Genomic DNA, 16,097 nt, shown 5'->3' with positions numbered 1-16,097 from the left:
TACAGTAGTCCGATGAGAAACAAAACTCGTTTACCGTTACAATGTTAACTAGGGCACTCGTAATCCCTAAGTTAAAAATAAAATGAGCAGGAATGGGATTAAATAAGTTAAAATGATTCCTTTTATTTAAATCAAATTAAGATTATGCTCTCTGATATATCCGCGTAACTATTAAGCCCCGAACTGTCACGAAACAGCGTCGTGTTTAAACACGGACACATTAGCTCGGTGGCACCTTGCATCTGGAGAAAGGGAGCTGTTTTCAGCATCAGTTCATCTCAGCATCATTCATCTTCTATCTCTTCATATATGACCCTGACAGCTCTTGTGATGTCAACGTCTCAGCTCCGCTCGGGGTTTTAAGGCCTGTCTACAACAACAGAAGTAGGTAGAATAAAATAAAAACTGTATAAGTGCCTGTTTTTTCTGATGCTAAGGTCATGCTAGCTAACGGAATTGCTGCACCTTCACAGTGGTCACACGATAAACAAAGTCATTAATATTCTTGTCAGATTAAATGCAATTGTATGCGTTTTCAGCGCCATGAAAATGCATTAAAAATGAAAAGCTTCAATGTTTGCATCTCTGATGTCCTTTACATATCAGTAATTTGAGATGCGAGTTTCAGTGTACATATAATATCATACTTTGAGTAAATTGAAAATGTTGCTCTAATCTTGTGCCCCTGGTCTTTTCATTAGTTATAAAGCTTGGTAGTAAATGACAGTGGCACAGGCTGCATGTGTGACAAGTAAAAGCCTTGTGGCATCATCATCAGTCTAATCTTTGTCTGTGTTTTGAAGGAAGTATTGGGCCCACATGGGCAGTGTTTTGGCATTGTCTTCTGGTCCGGGCCATCAGAACTGGCCTTTTTCCACGGACCCCTCTCCCTCTCGCTGGAATGCACACCCTGCTCATTGGGATAGTCCACCACGCTGGGAGAGGAGAGAGGGTCGCCTACCCAACCCAGGCAGTTTCCATTCTCTCCACAGGAGCTGCAAAGGTATGTCTGGGAAATGATAAGTAGTTTCATTTTCAGAGTGGAGTAAACTTAACAGTTGTGTCCGTCTTGCCAGTTCTGAAAAGGCTATTACTGTAGATGTGTAACACTCACTATGTAATTATCAAAATTAAATGTAGTTTACAAAATAAATTATAGATTTTTTCTTTGTCACTTCAGCTGAGCAGCGACTAACACAAAGATGATCAATTAAAAAAAAGAAATAAAAGAAAACATAAATAACACTAATATCCTCCCCCCTCCCGCTCCCATCTTTCCAGATGTGTTTCCTCAACAGATTGAAGGTGTCAAGATGATCCTCAACAAAACTCTGAGCAGTTTCTTTAAGGTTTCTCTCCTACACATTTTACAATAAATTTATTTATTATTGTTGTTGATATGATCACAAAGTTGTAGATCTTCTGTGGTTTTGATTTCAGGTCAGTCATACTCTACATCTCAGTGCTGTCAGTCCTTCATATTACCGATTCCATGTGGAGCACCTGCAGTCTGATGACTACAGCAAGGATAAGGTCAAACATTTATATCTCTTTAAATATTTATTAAGTTAATGTGTGTGTCTGTATATAATGATTAGAAAAAAAGAGCTGGTGCCCTGTGAGCTGACAGTTTGCATTTATCCTAACCTATGTTTTAGGATGCCCCAGCTCTGATTGGTGAGATGGACTCTTCAGGGAGTCTAAATGCTCATGCTCTGCTGCATCTCACTGAGCGAGTAAGAGCCAGATCGGTTTTCCAGGTAAGAACCAATGAAACATGCATAGGTCTAATCTGTGCAGGAAACTTGCTCAACACTGAATTATAATTAGCATTGATGCCAAGTAGGTCCACACATGGAAGGGATTTATCTTTTTCTTTTCAATACAAAAGCTATGAACACACAAGTAAAGTAGAAAAGTGAGTAAAAGCAATTCAGGAGCATCAAGACTAGTGTCCAGGAACTGGAGTACAAAAGCTCTACAGTACTGTGCTCATCAATGTTGATGTAACTTTACGGTGAATGTTATTTAATGTGTAAAAGCTTATTATTTAAATTATTGATTATGCTTTAGACCCAGCAGTCCCAGTTTGTAACGTGGCAGTTTGAAACCGAGTACAGAGGAAACGACTTTACCGCTGCTGTGACAGTTGCCAACCCAGACATTCTCAGAGAGTCAGGTATGAAACGACTGATAAGAGCCTTTCTGTTTTTTATTTGCAGTTCCAAATAACATGCATCAACTTTCCACTGTTTTTGTATATTTCCAACAGTTATCCTTGTGGCACACTTCCTTCAGAGTGTGTCTTCTGGGCTGGTGTTAGGAGGGGAGCTGGTCTACCACCGTGGTCGAGCAGAGGAGGGAGGAATTCTTACCTTGGCTGGACAGTACTCAAGTATGTTTTTTTTCTTTTAAATCTTCTTAAACATCACCCGAGCTTTATTTTTTCTCATTTTCTTTTATAGTTTGAGCATCCTGGTTTTGCCTTTTTATTATCACATACAGGACCAAACTGGGTTGCAACACTGAATGCTGGGAAAGGAGGGGCCCATGCTAGCTACTATCATAGAGCGAACAAACAGGTAGAGCAAATCCCAAAATGCTTTATACTCAAAAGAAATTTTCAAAAGATGCAGTTTGAAGCTATTCATTTGTGTGTTTGTGTCCACCAGATTCAAGTTGGGGTAGAGTTTGAAGCCAGTACCAGGACACAGGAAACCACAACCTCATTGGGATACCAGATGGAACTCCCAGAGGCCAACATGGTCTTTCGAGGTAAATTTCTTTCCCCAACTTTGAAATCAGATTTTTTTTTTGAGAATAAAAATGTCAGGAAATCCTTTGACATAAAAACTTTTTTGTGTACATTCAGGTATGATAAACAGCCGGTGTATAATAGGAGGTGTGTTGGAGAAGCGTCTAACCCCACTCCCTGCCACCCTGATTATGGGTGCATTTGTAAATCACAGAGGCGACAAACTGCAAGTGGGCCTAGGTGTCAATGTGGGATAATCTCCCTCTTAATCCCAGGTGGAATTACAACACACTATCAGGACTTCCTTTCAGAGACCTGTTTTTGAAGGCTTCAGTGTGACATGATGTACAGAAGTCTTTTTAGTCCCACTCAAACTCTCTACAAACCACCTGACTACCAGGGATCGCTTGGGTAATGGAGCCCAAAATGTTTCCTTAAATTGATGCATCTCATCTTGCAACCTACCTCTCAGAACTGAGGCAATGTTTTCTGTTTGAATGAACATGAATGAATATTTTAAGAGACTTGACAACTTTGTTGCTGTTAACCTGAAACCAGAAAATGCATCATCTTCTGGATGGAGAAAACTTAAAGAATGCACTAAAACTGGATTTCAATAGGTTTTATACTGTAAGTAGTCATACAGAAATGTAATGTATATGAAGTATATCAGAAGATAGTTTTCTTTTTTCTATTTTACCCTACTTACTATCATTCTTGTAAACTTGACCTTTCTGTGGACCACCATTGCTGTACTTTTCAGAAATGATGCAGATTTCTTTTTACCAAATGACCAAAATTGACTGTTTTTCTCCCCAGAAATGTAAACGCTAATTTTGAATTACTTACCACTGTAGTGCTTTTTTTAAACATCTTGCTCATCAACTATGAATTTGGGCACTTCTGATCTCTTTAATGTGCAAACATGGTCAGGTTTTAAAAGATTGCCACTGTCTACATTACCATGTGGTACTTACATTAGGATACATTAGTTTAATGAATTCTTATCTCAAGCCAAACTTTATCAGCTAATTTTTTATAATCACAACAGAGTCGCCAGGGGATGCTAAAAAGAATCTAATATTATCCTTTAAATTGTGTGTTTGAGTAAGTGTCTATGTGCTCATCTTTTTTATGTTTTGTTTAACTAGAATATAAGCCTGTTGAAAGAGAGAGGGGCGACTGTGTACGCCAAGCAGAGGATTTGAGAGGGTTTATGCACTGACTCTGTTGAACCTTGACTATACTGTATAAAAGCAGGATTGAATGGAGGCATATGGTAGAGACAACTGGTATGCATTCTGCACTACTCACATGGCTTTTGGGCTCTTTTGGTCCTGTGTTAAATCAGTAATGTTTAGTATGTACTGTATTATTTATGTATTATTTAATATGAGCAAAGAGAACTGGATTAGAGTGACTGTCATTTTGGACTTAATTTATTAAAAAAAGTTATTTCTCTCATATTGATTGTGGGTATTTTCCTTTGACGCTATTTAGATGGTGATAAAATTACTAGTTCGCACTAGTTATTAGTTAAATAACAAGTTTAGTCAGAAGCTAATTACAGCAAACAAGGCTGACATGGCTTACGCTTCACCACCTTGACCAAAGTCTGGTTGGTTCAGCATCTTAAATAAGGAACCGACCAATTAAAATCTTCAAAACTATCAGAAACGAATGAGTGAGTCACACTTACCCTGTTTATGGGTTATACGCTATAAGGTTTAAAGCTTATGTGAAACAATTTTTGAAATGGGCCACAGCAGCCCTGAAAAATCAACAAAATATGACATATGATAATTTGTTTCAACCCTCAGCATTATGTCACAACCCTCTTAATCAGTTTTATTTAAGACCTATCTGTTGTTCAGTTGGTAGATGTGACTCATGTGAGTGTGTACATGAATGGTTTGTCTCCACTTGTTAGCACTGTGAAAGCCTTGTGCCCAGAGACAGATTAGATAAAAGCCAGGACCCCAGAGCCCCAAAAGGGAAAAGGGGTAAATGTATTGGATGGATGAACATTTGTTGTTCAGCACACAGACTGATGGATGATGTTACACCTCCCAAGAAATAAAGCCAAAATATTGCAGTTTTAAAATTCTGTAGTGAGTCAGACATAATCAAAATCAAGAAAGTTATTTGTGGTTTTAAATTTTTATATTAAGTCCTTGAAAGAACCTGAAATTAGTAATTACATAAATATGTACAAAAACACTAAAAAATAAGGTCTGTAAACATTTCACTGGTGATGCTGGTATTACATTAAATAATGTTATCTTGCAGTTTAGGTCTCAAATATAGTGGCAAGGTCAAAGACTAATACTCTTTCCTCTGCGTGGCAGAAACTCCTCTTTTTCATTTGTCTCTGAAAAAGGAGAAGAATCCTTTTCCTCCTTCTCCCCTCACTCTCAAAGACTTGCTTCTCTGGAGCCCTCCTGTGTTTTCTTTGTCTTGCTGTGTTTCTGCCTTTCTCTCCTTCTGCTGCTGCACCTGTTGATTGATCACCAACCTCATGTCCTCCTATATCGACATGAGAGGGTCAGTTGCTCATATCACACAACATAATTCTGCACATTGCTTCCCTGCACTAAGACTCACCTGCCATGCATCCAATTCTTGAGACAGCGCCACCTTGTGTTGGATGGTGTTGAGAAGCTGCTGGGTTAGAGTTTCTTTCTCCTGACGCACAGTGGCCAGTTCACTCTCTAAGGTGCTGGAAATTGATTTAATATTGATTGCTTGATTGATTCGATATTTAAAAGTGGCATTGCTGTCCGGTTCAGACCATAGACAGCAGTGTTTCAAACCAAATATGCTGTTTTGTAGCATTACCTGTAGCTTGGTTTATCAGGGCCGTTTCTTAGCAGCGTGATTTCCTCCCTTAAAGACTCCAGCTCTTCTCGTTGAGACTGAACCTAGAAGGCCAAAAATTCAAAAGTCATGCATACCATAATTAATAGAGATAGATCTTCACTAATTAAAAAAACGGAAGAAGACTAAACACAAGAAGACAATGCAGACTATGGTTCCATACAACCGCTTCACAATCTCATTAAACATAAGAGGCAACTATTTTATAGACATGAGAGCTCCCAGGAGCTTGAGTGGTTAAATGTGACCTCAGAAGATTAAAAAAAATAATAACTTGGGGGGTGAATAACATTGTCATTCAGCCATCCTGGAGTATGATCATGCAGCAACAAAAACGAAGAAAGGAATGCAGGTTGATTACGCCAAAAGCTTCTATTCTTCTTCAATTTTCCTCTTCACTCTGGACACAGTTTTGTTTATGTTTGGTGCCATGTGCTCATGAGCTGTATCAGCATTTTGATGTCACTTCTTAATTTGCTCCTGTCATTGGTGAATGCAGATGTCCTGCTGGGGGCAAGCTGAACAGGAATCTTAAATATTAAACATATTGTATATATACTGATCAAGGACGCTCTGAAGTGGTCACAGGCCACTTCCTATTGGCTCCTCACACTTGAGAATTAATGTCACAAATATCCAGCTGTGACGAGCACTGAATCAGGTCAACCCTAGATCACTGGGGAGTAGGGGAAGCAAATCAGACTTAAGTCTAAAGTGTGACCGGCCTAAGGAAGAACTAAAATCTTGACAGACCATCAGTGACAAAAATGTTTATTTAATGTTTTCATTAATGCCTGAAACTGCTGCTGCCAAAACAGTTTATTTTCCTTTCAACCTGGTGAAGATTCTTGATAAGTGATACATGTGAGGAAAAAACAACTCTCACAGGAACAGGACAAAATCATAAGAGATAAGAGGTTTTTCCACCAGGGGTCACCAAAGCTGTCACAAACATGAAGTTTCTTGACATGTTATGATGTCACACCATTATTTTCCTTTAAATTTAGCCCCCCTATAATGGATTAGATGAAACAATCTACTCTTTTCTTGTGTGGTTGTATTTAATGTAACCAACCTCTTGTTGGAGCTCTTGTATCTCTTCATCTTTTGCTTGCAGAACATTCGAGTGAGCTAGAAGAGCCTCTTTAGCCTGAATAACAGGAGAGATAAACACAAACAACCAAAAAAAGGTTACTTAGGTTAAAATTCTTATAATTTTTGCATGTTAGTGGAACAAAGTTACACACAAAAAGCATCTAGTCGTAAAGTTAGTTTGAGTCTCAAGTTATCAAGCTAAGGTCAGGAAGGGGTCAGAATTTAGCACACAGAAGGAAAGTGTATAGAGGAGGTATAGAGCACTTGTTCTATGGTGTGTGTGTGTGTGTGTGTGTGTGTGTGTGTGTGTGTGTGTGTGTGTGTGTGTGTGTGTGTGTGTGTGTGTGTGTGTGTGTGTGTGTGTGTGAGTGTGTGTGTGTGTGTGTGTTAGTGTGTGTGTGTGTGTGTGTGTGTGTGTGTGTGTGTGTGTGTGTGTGTGTGTGTGTGTGTGTGTGTGTGTGTGTACCTGTGTTTGCTGAATTTCACTAAGCAGAGACAAAGGTTCTGTGTTTGTACTGTCCAGGATGCTTTCTTCACCCAGGTTCAGCGCTTTCTGCTGCAGAGAGCGATTCAAGGTTCGTAACTCAAACACCACCCCCTGCTCCTGCTCTATCTACACAGACACACAAATGCAGACACAGTGACAGATGCATGCAAACACACACACACACACACACACACACACACACACACACACACACACACACACACACACACACACACACACACACACATCAAGAGCTTCAAATTAGCTGTGTTAGTGACTTCTGTTAGTGATGAGTTGCGCTTCCTGCAGCTCCATATTCTCCCCCAGGCTTCATCTTTTCAGCACAACACCTGACAGATCCTCACCTCTGCCTCTTTCTCCCTCAGTTTAGTCTGTAGCTCTAATAGTCTCTCTCTCAGTGTCCCTCTCTCTAGCCGAAGGCGATCACTGTCCTCTTGTGAAGCTCGAAGTTGTGCCTCCATGTGTGACAGACGCCCCAGCAAAACTCTGTTCTGTGTCACAGAAACAAACAAACAAACAAATAATAAATACATAATTAAAAACACAAACTAATGTGATGTACTCTATTAACCCCTTACTGCCTGAATTAATCAACAGTCATAAAAATAGATTGTTTTTTGTGTTTTTGCACTCTAACATGTTAAATTAAGTGGAGATTGCAAATTTCAGTATAGTACGCAAAATAGTTACAACTAAGTTATATTAAATAAACAGGCATGAGAAGCTCACCCCCTCACCAATATATTGTGACACAGTGGATCTGAAAGGATCTTTAGTATTTCAGCTGCATCAAGACCTGACAGGGTATGTCACAAATTTGCGACAACAGGCATCAAGGGGTTAAACAATTGGCACAGTGACTATCTGGGCAGCATGCAGGTACTATTATTTTGTTTACTAACACTTTTGCGGCATTTTCAGTCATTAAAAATTATGAAACAGGAATGGTGGGTCTCATCAAACTGGCCTCTCTCACTTTTCAAAGTTATATTTAGGCTTCTGAATTTCTTCAAGTCTGTTTATTATCAGCTAAAAACTCCTTGCTGGAGCTTTAACATGAGATTACCATAAAGCACTAATTACACTTAGACTTAGGTATCTTAAAAATGTCTTTCCTTACTCCATTTGTTGTGATTTAGCTTTATACTAAGCTGACAATTAGCACAGTAAATTGTGTTGTAGGATATGACATTAACTGTAACAGCAGTGGTGCAGTCTTGGCATGTAGTTAGTGTCAAAGGGGAATATACCTCTCCTTGTATGTTGTCTAACTGAGTGGAGTTGATATTTCGGCTGAAAGATGATTCGTCCATCTCTTCTCTGAGGGAACGAAGCTCGGTCCTCAAGGTGTGTTCAAGTGTCACTGCCTAGATGGGAGGAAGATTAAAAAGTTAGAGATGCTTTTATTGTTTCAAGAGTGACAAAGGTTTGACTCCCAAAACCTGCTCGTCTGCATATTTTAACACATGCACACACACATACAGGCAGAGAGTTCCCACACACAAATAGCATACTCTTACATTCTGTTTATTGTAACAGCATTGTAACATTATTTGATGTGTGTTATCAGGCATCAAGGGGAGGTACGTGTTTGCTCTTTGCATTTAAACTAACCTCTGATAGCTGCTCTACAAGGCGTTGGTTGTGGTTGGATAATTGCGTCAGCTGCTCACTCTCATCCCTCCGCCTGTCACGCCCTTGGCTGTGATGTCGCTCCAGCTCCGCCCTCAAGGCGGCTAAATCTGCAGTCAGCTCGGCCTCTCTCTGCCCAAACTCCAGCTGGTTCATTTCCAGCTTCCTCTGAAGAACATGCTTCTCCTGCTGTAGAGTCTGAGACATGAAATGCAACACTTAATGCCCTCAAAACAAAGCTGTCTGTGAAACACACAGGTCATTGTCTTCCTGTATTCTTGTTACTCTGAACATTAGGATGAGCCACAAGTTAGTGGGCTTGTCACCTCTACAATGCATCTTTTTAGTTACCATAGTGAATCAAGGCTTGACAGCTTTGGTATCAAAGGTTCCCCGGAATATACAAGTATAAGTTCTATAAATCACATTTACAATGAAATAATGAAATAAACAGTACGTATATATATATGTATACATATATATATATATATATATATATATATATATATATATATATATATATATATATATATATATATATATACACATACTGTTAATATATACTGTTGCCAAGTTACTTTGACAAAGTGTACAGTTTTGACCAAGTCTCCTAAGGTAACCAAAACAGTATCCCCCCAATTCCCTTCTGTATTAGGTTTTTCAGACAGGTTTAAAAAAGCAGTGTAAATATGTTTTGAAGAAAAACAGGAGTTCTGTCTGACAAGTTCATCTGCTTTCACAATGTTTGGCCTACAGGCAAAAAACATCTCAGGGCTCTATTAGTTGAAACTGCGGTGAATGCTCTCTCCCTTTTTTATGAGGAGTTAAAGGAAATTTCAAACTTCCAGCAGCAGCAGCATCCTCACCTCCACTTCCCTCTCACTCTGCTCCAGAGAGGCCGCCAGCTCTTCATTCTTCTCCAGTAACGCCTGTCCCAGCTCTGCAGCAAGTATCAGATCAGTCTCTATTCCCCCTCCATTGTCACTGCTGTCAGGGGCTGTGGATGAGGGGAGTGCGAAAGAAAGAGAAATGGAGGAAGATGAGGAGAGGGGGAAAAAGGAGTCCTCCAGGCTGGGGGAGGGAAGACTGCTCTTCCTGGGGGTGAACATTGCTGGCGGTTTATGGCTTGTTCAGGTAGAAAGCATCATGGGGCCTTGTATCTGTAATCCACTCTCACACAGGAGGCTGGTGAGCAGCCATTTTTTTTATCTTTCTTTTTTTTCCCAGAAAGGATTCTTTTTTTGTGATTTCGTGTTCGTCTGAAGGCGTCTGGTGGGTTCACTTTCCAGTGATATAACCCAGAGGATGCTTTATAAAAGTAGCTTTTCACGGCAGTACAAGTTTCCAAATGCTGGTGTCCTCCTCTTCTTCAAAGGACACTCTGTGGACAAGAAACAAACATTTTAAACAGATCTGTTCACTCGAACGAAAGAGTTAATAACATGTATGGTAACGTGTGAGAGCCAGAGTGGTTGGTTTCTAGTAATATAATATCACTAGACCTTTAAGGAGGTCTTTTGTCTGACTGGTGCTTTTGTGTGTCTGACCGAAATACCAGCAACACTATCATTTTTGCTCTGCTCCCCTCCCTAAATTCCAAAGGTATTGTGTTTAACTATTTCATGATGATATGTGAAATCTTGAATGATCTTGAAGCATCTTAAAAGTTATACATTTAAGGTAAATCTCTCAAAGTGACAGTCACAACTTCACTTGTCTTAATAGCTGTAACATATTGAGGGTTGTTGTATACTGAAAGAAATGCCACACATCCATAGTTCCTGTCTCTTTTCACAACATGAACAATAAAGAGTTATTTTTTATAAATGAAAGGACAAAAATAGTTCAAATGATTTGTCTCAGTATCCCATGACAGTGTTGACATCAACTGCAATCTCACCTGTTCATTCCTCACAGCATTATGAAATCACGCCGTCATCCAATTCAGAAAAAAAACTCTCTCAGAAACTACTAAATTAACTTCTATATTAGCATTCTCTGGATTAACCACGTTTTAAAAAGAAACAGTGTCAACACCGGTTTGAAATGTCCTCAAAAGAATAAAAAAAAGTCTATCTTACCTGACAGCTCCCAGCCAACTCACACCAAACAGGTATGGTCTTCCTGTTTGGTGAGTGTGTGAGTGTGTGCGTTTGGGAGTGTTTGCACAAGAGAAGCTCAGCTGGTTTCCTTGGCAGTGGAAACATACAGTATGTAAATACAGCCGCTAGCCCCGCCCCCAGGGCTGGAAAGGTAGAGGGAGTAATTACAGAGACACAAAGCAGAGGAAAGGATGCAGAGTATTGAGGTGAGATAGATAGAAGCTGCTCTGACACCTAGTGGCTAAACAAGGTGTGGGAATTACATATTAACTCAGAGGAATGTGTTGCTTATAAAAAGGCTGTGCTGTTTGATGAGGGGTGGTGGAGGGGATAGAGATGAGGAAGAGAAGGAGGTCAGGACACAAGCAGGGGTCTGTCTAATCCAGCACTCCTCCTCCTCATTCCTCATCCTGTTTACCTGCTTGAACAGTTTGAAAGGAACTCTGTGTGTGCATTTTTGTGGGGTAAGGGGGCAGGGAGAATAGAAAAGGGTGCTACCATCACTCCTCAGAGAGGGAAAACACACGAACAGGAGTATAAACCCCGCAAGACATCTAGAGAAGGGTTGTTAGATTACAAGGTGCCCCCACATACAGCAGTCATGTCTTGCACAGTTTGGCTTGCGTTTACAGTTTTGCTTTTTATGCCAACATTTGAGGCTGGAAGACAGATGCCTAAACTCTCTGACAAGAAGCTCTGCGCTGATGCTGAATGCAGCCGTAAGTAGAACACTCATCAAGTCCTTTATACAGCAGCTGATTGCTTGACTTATCCTACAATTAACCAACAATAATCATAGTGTAGCTATAAAGAGTAAAGTTCTCTTCATGATGCCTTCTTTCCATCTATATTCCTGCACAGATCCTATCCTGATAGCCCGTGCTCTACAGGATTACTACCCTGGAGACTGCCGGTTCATCCCCATCAGACAGGGGCAGCTCATCTATGTCTATGCAATGCTGAAGGACAGAGGGAACCTCTTTTGGGCTGGCAGTGTAAGAAACATTGACTCAAGGATAATAATGTCTGCTTTGTCATATTGAGAGTCATTAAAGCCACTTTTTTTCTATGTGCAGAAATCGTTTGCAGAATTATGTACTGATTTTGTGATCTTTTTGTAGGTACAAGACTCTTATTATGGACAACAGGAGGCTCGCGTTGGCCACTTTCCCAGCAGCGTGGTGGAGGAGACTCACCCCCTCATGCCAGCTAACACTGAAGTCAGGACTACTGTATGTGAAAAAAACACATCCCCACACACACTTCATATGCATATAACGTTTTATTCTAACTCTATTCTTGCTCTTTTCTTATTTACAGAAATGGGACTTCTACTGTAACTGATAAAAGGAACAGCCATCATGACGACATGTTAACTGTGGGTATCTCAAACACAGTTTGAAATGTAAATTCTTTGTATCTTCACTGTTGTAGATCCTCTGCAATTTAGAAGATATAGTTTAGCACAGTTAAAAAATTACAGTGTAAGCTGATGCTATGGTTAAGGTTTAAAAGTCCTGAAACATGAACAACTGTTGCTGCTTGTTGCTGTAAGTCTGTCTGAATTCTTCTGTTATACTCCACTATACTGTATGTAACTGTCTTGCAGGAATTTAATTCATTTCTCAGAATTGTAAAAGGTAATGCTATAATATTTAGCATGACTTCTTCTTCTGACTTTTGTTATCTGTTAGACAACTTTCAATTATTTATGTTAAAAGAAACAATTTGATCACCAGTCAATGTCTGCTCTTCTTTTAACTTCTGCAGCACAACACACATCACATGCATGAACAGGTCTGATGCATTTTTTTTTTAAAGCCCCCTAACACTTTGTTTAATAAAGTCTTCCTTTCTTCCCAAACCAGGTATGTTTCTTTTTATTTGTAATGTATGTAGGTCATGAAACAGGCTACAAGGGAAACAAAGTTTGTTTCAACTCTTTAAATGTTTAATGGAAGAAGAATAATGGGGAAAAGTCTTAATTACAGTGCTGCAGTAAGGAAGCTAAATATGGAACCCCAAAAAATTCATAATTAAAACATTTTGAAATAAATTACATTTTGATAAATAACAGACATTTCATTGTAAAATAAGCTAATGTTGTTATTATGTACATTATGTGAAATATTTTTTATTATTAGTCTTTAAAATTAAATTATAATAACTAAATATTTCATATTGATTATTTTAACAACTTCACACTTTTAAAAAATATGACTTTTTATTTATTTTCCAGAGTATATGAAATAAGATAAAATAAAAAAAACAAACATTTTTTTAAGTCAATTTTTTATATAAACATTTTCTCTTTATTAAATAATACCGTTTTTTTTTATCGGAATAACTTGGTGTATCAATCAAAGCTAGAGGGTGGGACCTCTGCTTGATCCTTGAAGATCAAGTTTGAAAGGGGTCTAGCTGCAGACCTGGAAGAACTTTGAAACTGATTTCTTGCCTGCAGCCATTGTGTGTCAAACATGTCATGCATTCCTGTTTTAGCTTTTTCAGTCTTCTCAGGATTAGCGATAAGTCTCCACCTTTGAATCAATACTGCAAGTGCTGCTGCAATGGCTGTGTAAAGGATCAGCCAATCACTTAACTTCGGCTTTATGTGCTTTGATTGACAGACCAAGTTAAAATAATCATTGTGAAATAGTTAATTATAATAGTTCTATATCAAATGATAATAAAACATATTTCATAGTAATATTGCTTTATTTTACAATTTAATGGCCATATTATATACCTGTCAGTTATTTATCAAAATGGTATTTATTTCAAAATTTTGTTTTTATTCATTTAATCATGAATGTTTTGGGGTCCCACAGGCTAAACACTACACGATGGAGGTTTTATTTATCACAGTGAATATATGGGTCCTAGCATGTTGCATGTTTGTTGTTTTATGAATTTCTTTGGCAGAAACAGGTATAGATCAAAAAAACAACACTCAACTGCAGGATGATTTTGAGTTTCAACATTTATTCTATCTGTTATTTTCTTTGTTAAAAGAATTGTTGCTAATATAGGAATGATAGAGCTGTAATTGTTGCATCTACAAGCACAAATGCATCCACTCTCACACGTAGCACTCACACTTTTCCTTAGCAGCTCAGAGTCCTTCCCATTCAAGCCACAAGAGCCCGTTGTAAAGTTATGTGACTCAAACCACACTTCCTTCATCACAAACCACATTTCTTTCTGACATTCATCCTCCTGAACGAGTACACACCTGGTCCCATGTCCTTTGGTGGCTTTTTTTTTTTAATAAGTGAACAAACTAATAACGTCTGTTTGCCTCCAGAGAGTACCTCCTTCTGTCACATGCAGAAACTAATCTCAAAGAACATACAACAGCACACACATCTGGCATCTTATTTCCACTTGGACAACACTGTGCACAGATGATACAACTCACTTCAGTACTTGATGCCTTGCAGTTTTTGTTATTTAATTGTAATATCTGATTGAAGATTTGAAAAAAAAAAGGTTTAGACTAATTACATCTCATCCTGTACTGTCAAACTGACTGTTTAATGGATTACATTTCTTAGTTTTGGTTTATATCCCCGTTGTCTTGCAGGATAAACGTCAGAAAGGCATTTTCTTTGGTGTCCCTTGCACATACTGTTACCCAGACCTCTATGCCTCTTCACACAACCAAAAAAATTAAAACAGGTTACAAGTAAAACAGACTGGACCTGCTGTTAGTGTTAATTAGCGTCACCCTCTGCTTTACATTTTCTGTTTGGTTGTTCCATCTTCACAGGAAATAGGAATAGAGCGCTCAGGGCCCGGAGATGACCTGGGTACAGTGATGGTGAGCACACCATCAGCAGACAGACTGGAGGTGACCTCGGCACCTGTTGCCCCAGTAGGAAGCCTGTACTTCCTCATAAATTCTCTGGAAACAAAGCCGTGGTCATCCTGGAAGCAGAACCAGTAATGTGTCAAATATTTGTTACCACATTCTGTTAGACTATTTCTGGAGATATAAATATAGTTTCTCTAACCTGTCTGTCTTCATGCTTGGCATGTATTGTGATGAACTCCTCAGTAACACTCACTGACAGCTCGTCAGGTGAGAAATGCTTCACATCCAGATAAATAACATAGCGATCCTTCTCAACACGCATCTAGACAGAAGACACAAGAGCTCTCAATTATGTTGACAGATTTTTGTTCCATGCCCTCAACTAGAAGTCAGCTGGGTACAAAAATATTAAGAATCTTATTTCCGTGTCATACTCATACTTTGAAATAGTCTGGTTCTGGTATTAAAATAAATGGCAAATCAGTCTAAACTTTACATCTGATTTTAAAGCTCTTATGAAGAACTTTCAGAATGCTTTGATTGTCGTCTCTTTTTTTTAACTCTGTGGACAAAAAGTTACCTCTTAGCTCTGAATTGGTCTCAACACGTGTGTGTTCTCTGACAAAAAATGTCACCTTGCTTACTTTGATCAGCCAAATGTATCATTGTCATTGGGGTACAGGCATAAAGGATGACCATTGAGAGACAACTGAGCTGTATGCAAGATGGTACATTACTATGATTCCATGTTTTTTTCTTTTTTTTCCTGTCAGCATCTTTTTAATGTCACAAATACTAAGCATTTTTGTAATGCCATTGGAATTTATCAGTACCAAGAAGGAAATGATAATAAACATCTCTATTTATTGGGACAATAAGTATGAAAAGAAATATTTCAAAAAATATATTTTTTTAATCCATCCTAATTGGTAAAAATTACTTTACCTCACTGTGACCATTGTCAGACCAGTTGAACCAGCGCCAGAACGAAGAGCGACCCCAAGGGAAGGACCAGGGAGAGGGCCAGATAAGTGGCCAATCAGTGAGAGGTTCAGCCAAGGAGAGGTCAGCAAAGCGATGTGGAAAAGCCCAGCGGTACCAGGGATACTTAATGGGGACTTCCATAATGAGGTTCAGAAGAAGATGTTCAAAAATAATGAGTGGTCTCTTAGTTTGTTTTGGTCTCTGATGGGTGCTGTGCTCTCCTGCAGCAAATTTATAGGCCTTGCCCTCCCTTTCCATCCAGACCCTAATCCTGTTCCCATCCTCCACATCCCCCCTCCATAACCCATCATGCACGGTGTCATAGTG

The 16,097-nt window shown here is 39.0% G+C and overlaps 4 protein-coding genes across 8 annotated transcripts; 2 read left to right on the top strand and 2 right to left on the bottom strand.

Moving 5' to 3' along the window:
- The first annotated feature begins 238 nt into the window (after nucleotides 1–238).
- Nucleotides 239–4,225, top strand: LOC141791494 (mitochondrial import receptor subunit TOM40B). 2 transcript variants are annotated; one of them, XM_074672019.1, is made up of 10 exons: nucleotides 239–388; nucleotides 804–1,003; nucleotides 1,282–1,349; nucleotides 1,441–1,533; nucleotides 1,659–1,760; nucleotides 2,074–2,179; nucleotides 2,273–2,395; nucleotides 2,506–2,582; nucleotides 2,673–2,775; nucleotides 2,873–4,225. In XM_074672019.1, the coding sequence occupies exons 2-10, from the start codon at nucleotides 820–822 to the stop codon at nucleotides 3,010–3,012; spliced, it is 996 nt and encodes a 331-aa protein (XP_074528120.1). In that variant the 5' UTR covers nucleotides 239–388; nucleotides 804–819; the 3' UTR covers nucleotides 3,013–4,225. The 2 variants fall into 2 exon arrangements, with proteins under 2 accessions (XP_074528120.1, XP_074528119.1); XM_074672018.1 differs by having other exon boundaries at nucleotides 245–384.
- bicdl2 (BICD family like cargo adaptor 2) lies at nucleotides 4,172–11,501 on the bottom strand. Of its 4 annotated transcripts, none has more exons than XM_074672014.1 (10): nucleotides 10,949–11,501; nucleotides 9,734–10,248; nucleotides 8,850–9,065; nucleotides 8,486–8,602; nucleotides 7,580–7,726; nucleotides 7,194–7,340; nucleotides 6,708–6,782; nucleotides 5,594–5,676; nucleotides 5,360–5,474; nucleotides 4,172–5,281 (listed from the first exon to the last, which is right to left on the bottom strand). In XM_074672014.1, exons 2-10 carry the CDS (start codon nucleotides 9,974–9,976, stop codon nucleotides 5,117–5,119), a joined length of 1,308 nt encoding a protein of 435 aa, XP_074528115.1. In that variant the 5' UTR covers nucleotides 9,977–10,248; nucleotides 10,949–11,501; the 3' UTR covers nucleotides 4,172–5,116. The 4 variants fall into 4 exon arrangements, with proteins under 4 accessions (XP_074528115.1, XP_074528116.1, XP_074528117.1 ...); XM_074672015.1 differs by having other exon boundaries at nucleotides 7,194–7,283; XM_074672016.1 differs by having other exon boundaries at nucleotides 7,194–7,280.
- On the top strand, nucleotides 11,238–12,983 carry mia (MIA SH3 domain containing). The gene is made up of 4 exons (XM_074672021.1): nucleotides 11,238–11,688; nucleotides 11,831–11,964; nucleotides 12,091–12,201; nucleotides 12,290–12,983. Exons 1-4 carry the CDS (start codon nucleotides 11,571–11,573, stop codon nucleotides 12,311–12,313), a joined length of 387 nt encoding a protein of 128 aa, XP_074528122.1. The 5' UTR covers nucleotides 11,238–11,570; the 3' UTR covers nucleotides 12,314–12,983.
- A 951-nt stretch (nucleotides 12,984–13,934) lies between these two features.
- LOC141791495 (alpha-crystallin B chain-like) lies at nucleotides 13,935–16,083 on the bottom strand. Its single transcript, XM_074672020.1, has 3 exons — nucleotides 15,732–16,083; nucleotides 14,986–15,108; nucleotides 13,935–14,899 (listed from the first exon to the last, which is right to left on the bottom strand). The coding sequence occupies exons 1-3, from the start codon at nucleotides 16,026–16,028 to the stop codon at nucleotides 14,708–14,710; spliced, it is 612 nt and encodes a 203-aa protein (XP_074528121.1). The 5' UTR covers nucleotides 16,029–16,083; the 3' UTR covers nucleotides 13,935–14,707.
- Between the last annotated feature and the right edge of the window lie 14 nt (nucleotides 16,084–16,097).

This window comes from Halichoeres trimaculatus, unplaced genomic scaffold (assembly GCF_033239565.1).
Source record: "Halichoeres trimaculatus isolate MK-OKI-2021-1 unplaced genomic scaffold, fHalTri1.1 fHalTri1_scaffold_6, whole genome shotgun sequence".
NCBI classification, from domain to species: Eukaryota; Metazoa; Chordata; class Actinopteri; order Labriformes; family Labridae; genus Halichoeres; species Halichoeres trimaculatus.
Note: the sequence above shows the minus strand (reverse complement) of the source record. Positions and strands in the feature narration are given on the sequence as shown.

Excerpts from the sequence above, each read along its gene's own strand:
- LOC141791494 (XM_074672019.1), top strand. The coding sequence starts at position 820 with ATGGGCAGTGTTTTGGCATTGTCTTCTGGTCCGGGCCATCAGAACTGG. Across the intron at positions 1,761-2,073 it reads GAGCCAGATCGGTTTTCCAG|ACCCAGCAGTCCCAGTTTGT; the intron begins GTAAGAACCAAT and ends ATTATGCTTTAG. Across the intron at positions 2,776-2,872 it reads GGCCAACATGGTCTTTCGAG|GTATGATAAACAGCCGGTGT; the intron begins GTAAATTTCTTT and ends GTGTACATTCAG.
- bicdl2 (XM_074672014.1), bottom strand. The coding sequence starts at position 9,976 with ATGTTCACCCCCAGGAAGAGCAGTCTTCCCTCCCCCAGCCTGGAGGAC. Across the intron at positions 7,341-7,579 it reads TGAGGGAGAAAGAGGCAGAG|ATAGAGCAGGAGCAGGGGGT; the intron begins GTGAGGATCTGT and ends GTGTCTGTGTAG. Across the intron at positions 5,677-6,707 it reads TACAAGAGCTCCAACAAGAG|GTTCAGTCTCAACGAGAAGA; the intron begins GTTGGTTACATT and ends TTGGCCTTCTAG.
- mia (XM_074672021.1), top strand. The coding sequence starts at position 11,571 with ATGTCTTGCACAGTTTGGCTTGCGTTTACAGTTTTGCTTTTTATGCCA. Across the intron at positions 11,965-12,090 it reads ACCTCTTTTGGGCTGGCAGT|GTACAAGACTCTTATTATGG; the intron begins GTAAGAAACATT and ends ATCTTTTTGTAG. Across the intron at positions 12,202-12,289 it reads ACACTGAAGTCAGGACTACT|AAATGGGACTTCTACTGTAA; the intron begins GTATGTGAAAAA and ends TCTTATTTACAG.
- LOC141791495 (XM_074672020.1), bottom strand. The coding sequence starts at position 16,028 with ATGGAAAGGGAGGGCAAGGCCTATAAATTTGCTGCAGGAGAGCACAGC. Across the intron at positions 15,109-15,731 it reads CTGACAATGGTCACAGTGAG|ATGCGTGTTGAGAAGGATCG; the intron begins GTAAAGTAATTT and ends TCTTCTGTCTAG. Across the intron at positions 14,900-14,985 it reads CCAAGCATGAAGACAGACAG|GATGACCACGGCTTTGTTTC; the intron begins GTTAGAGAAACT and ends TTCTGCTTCCAG.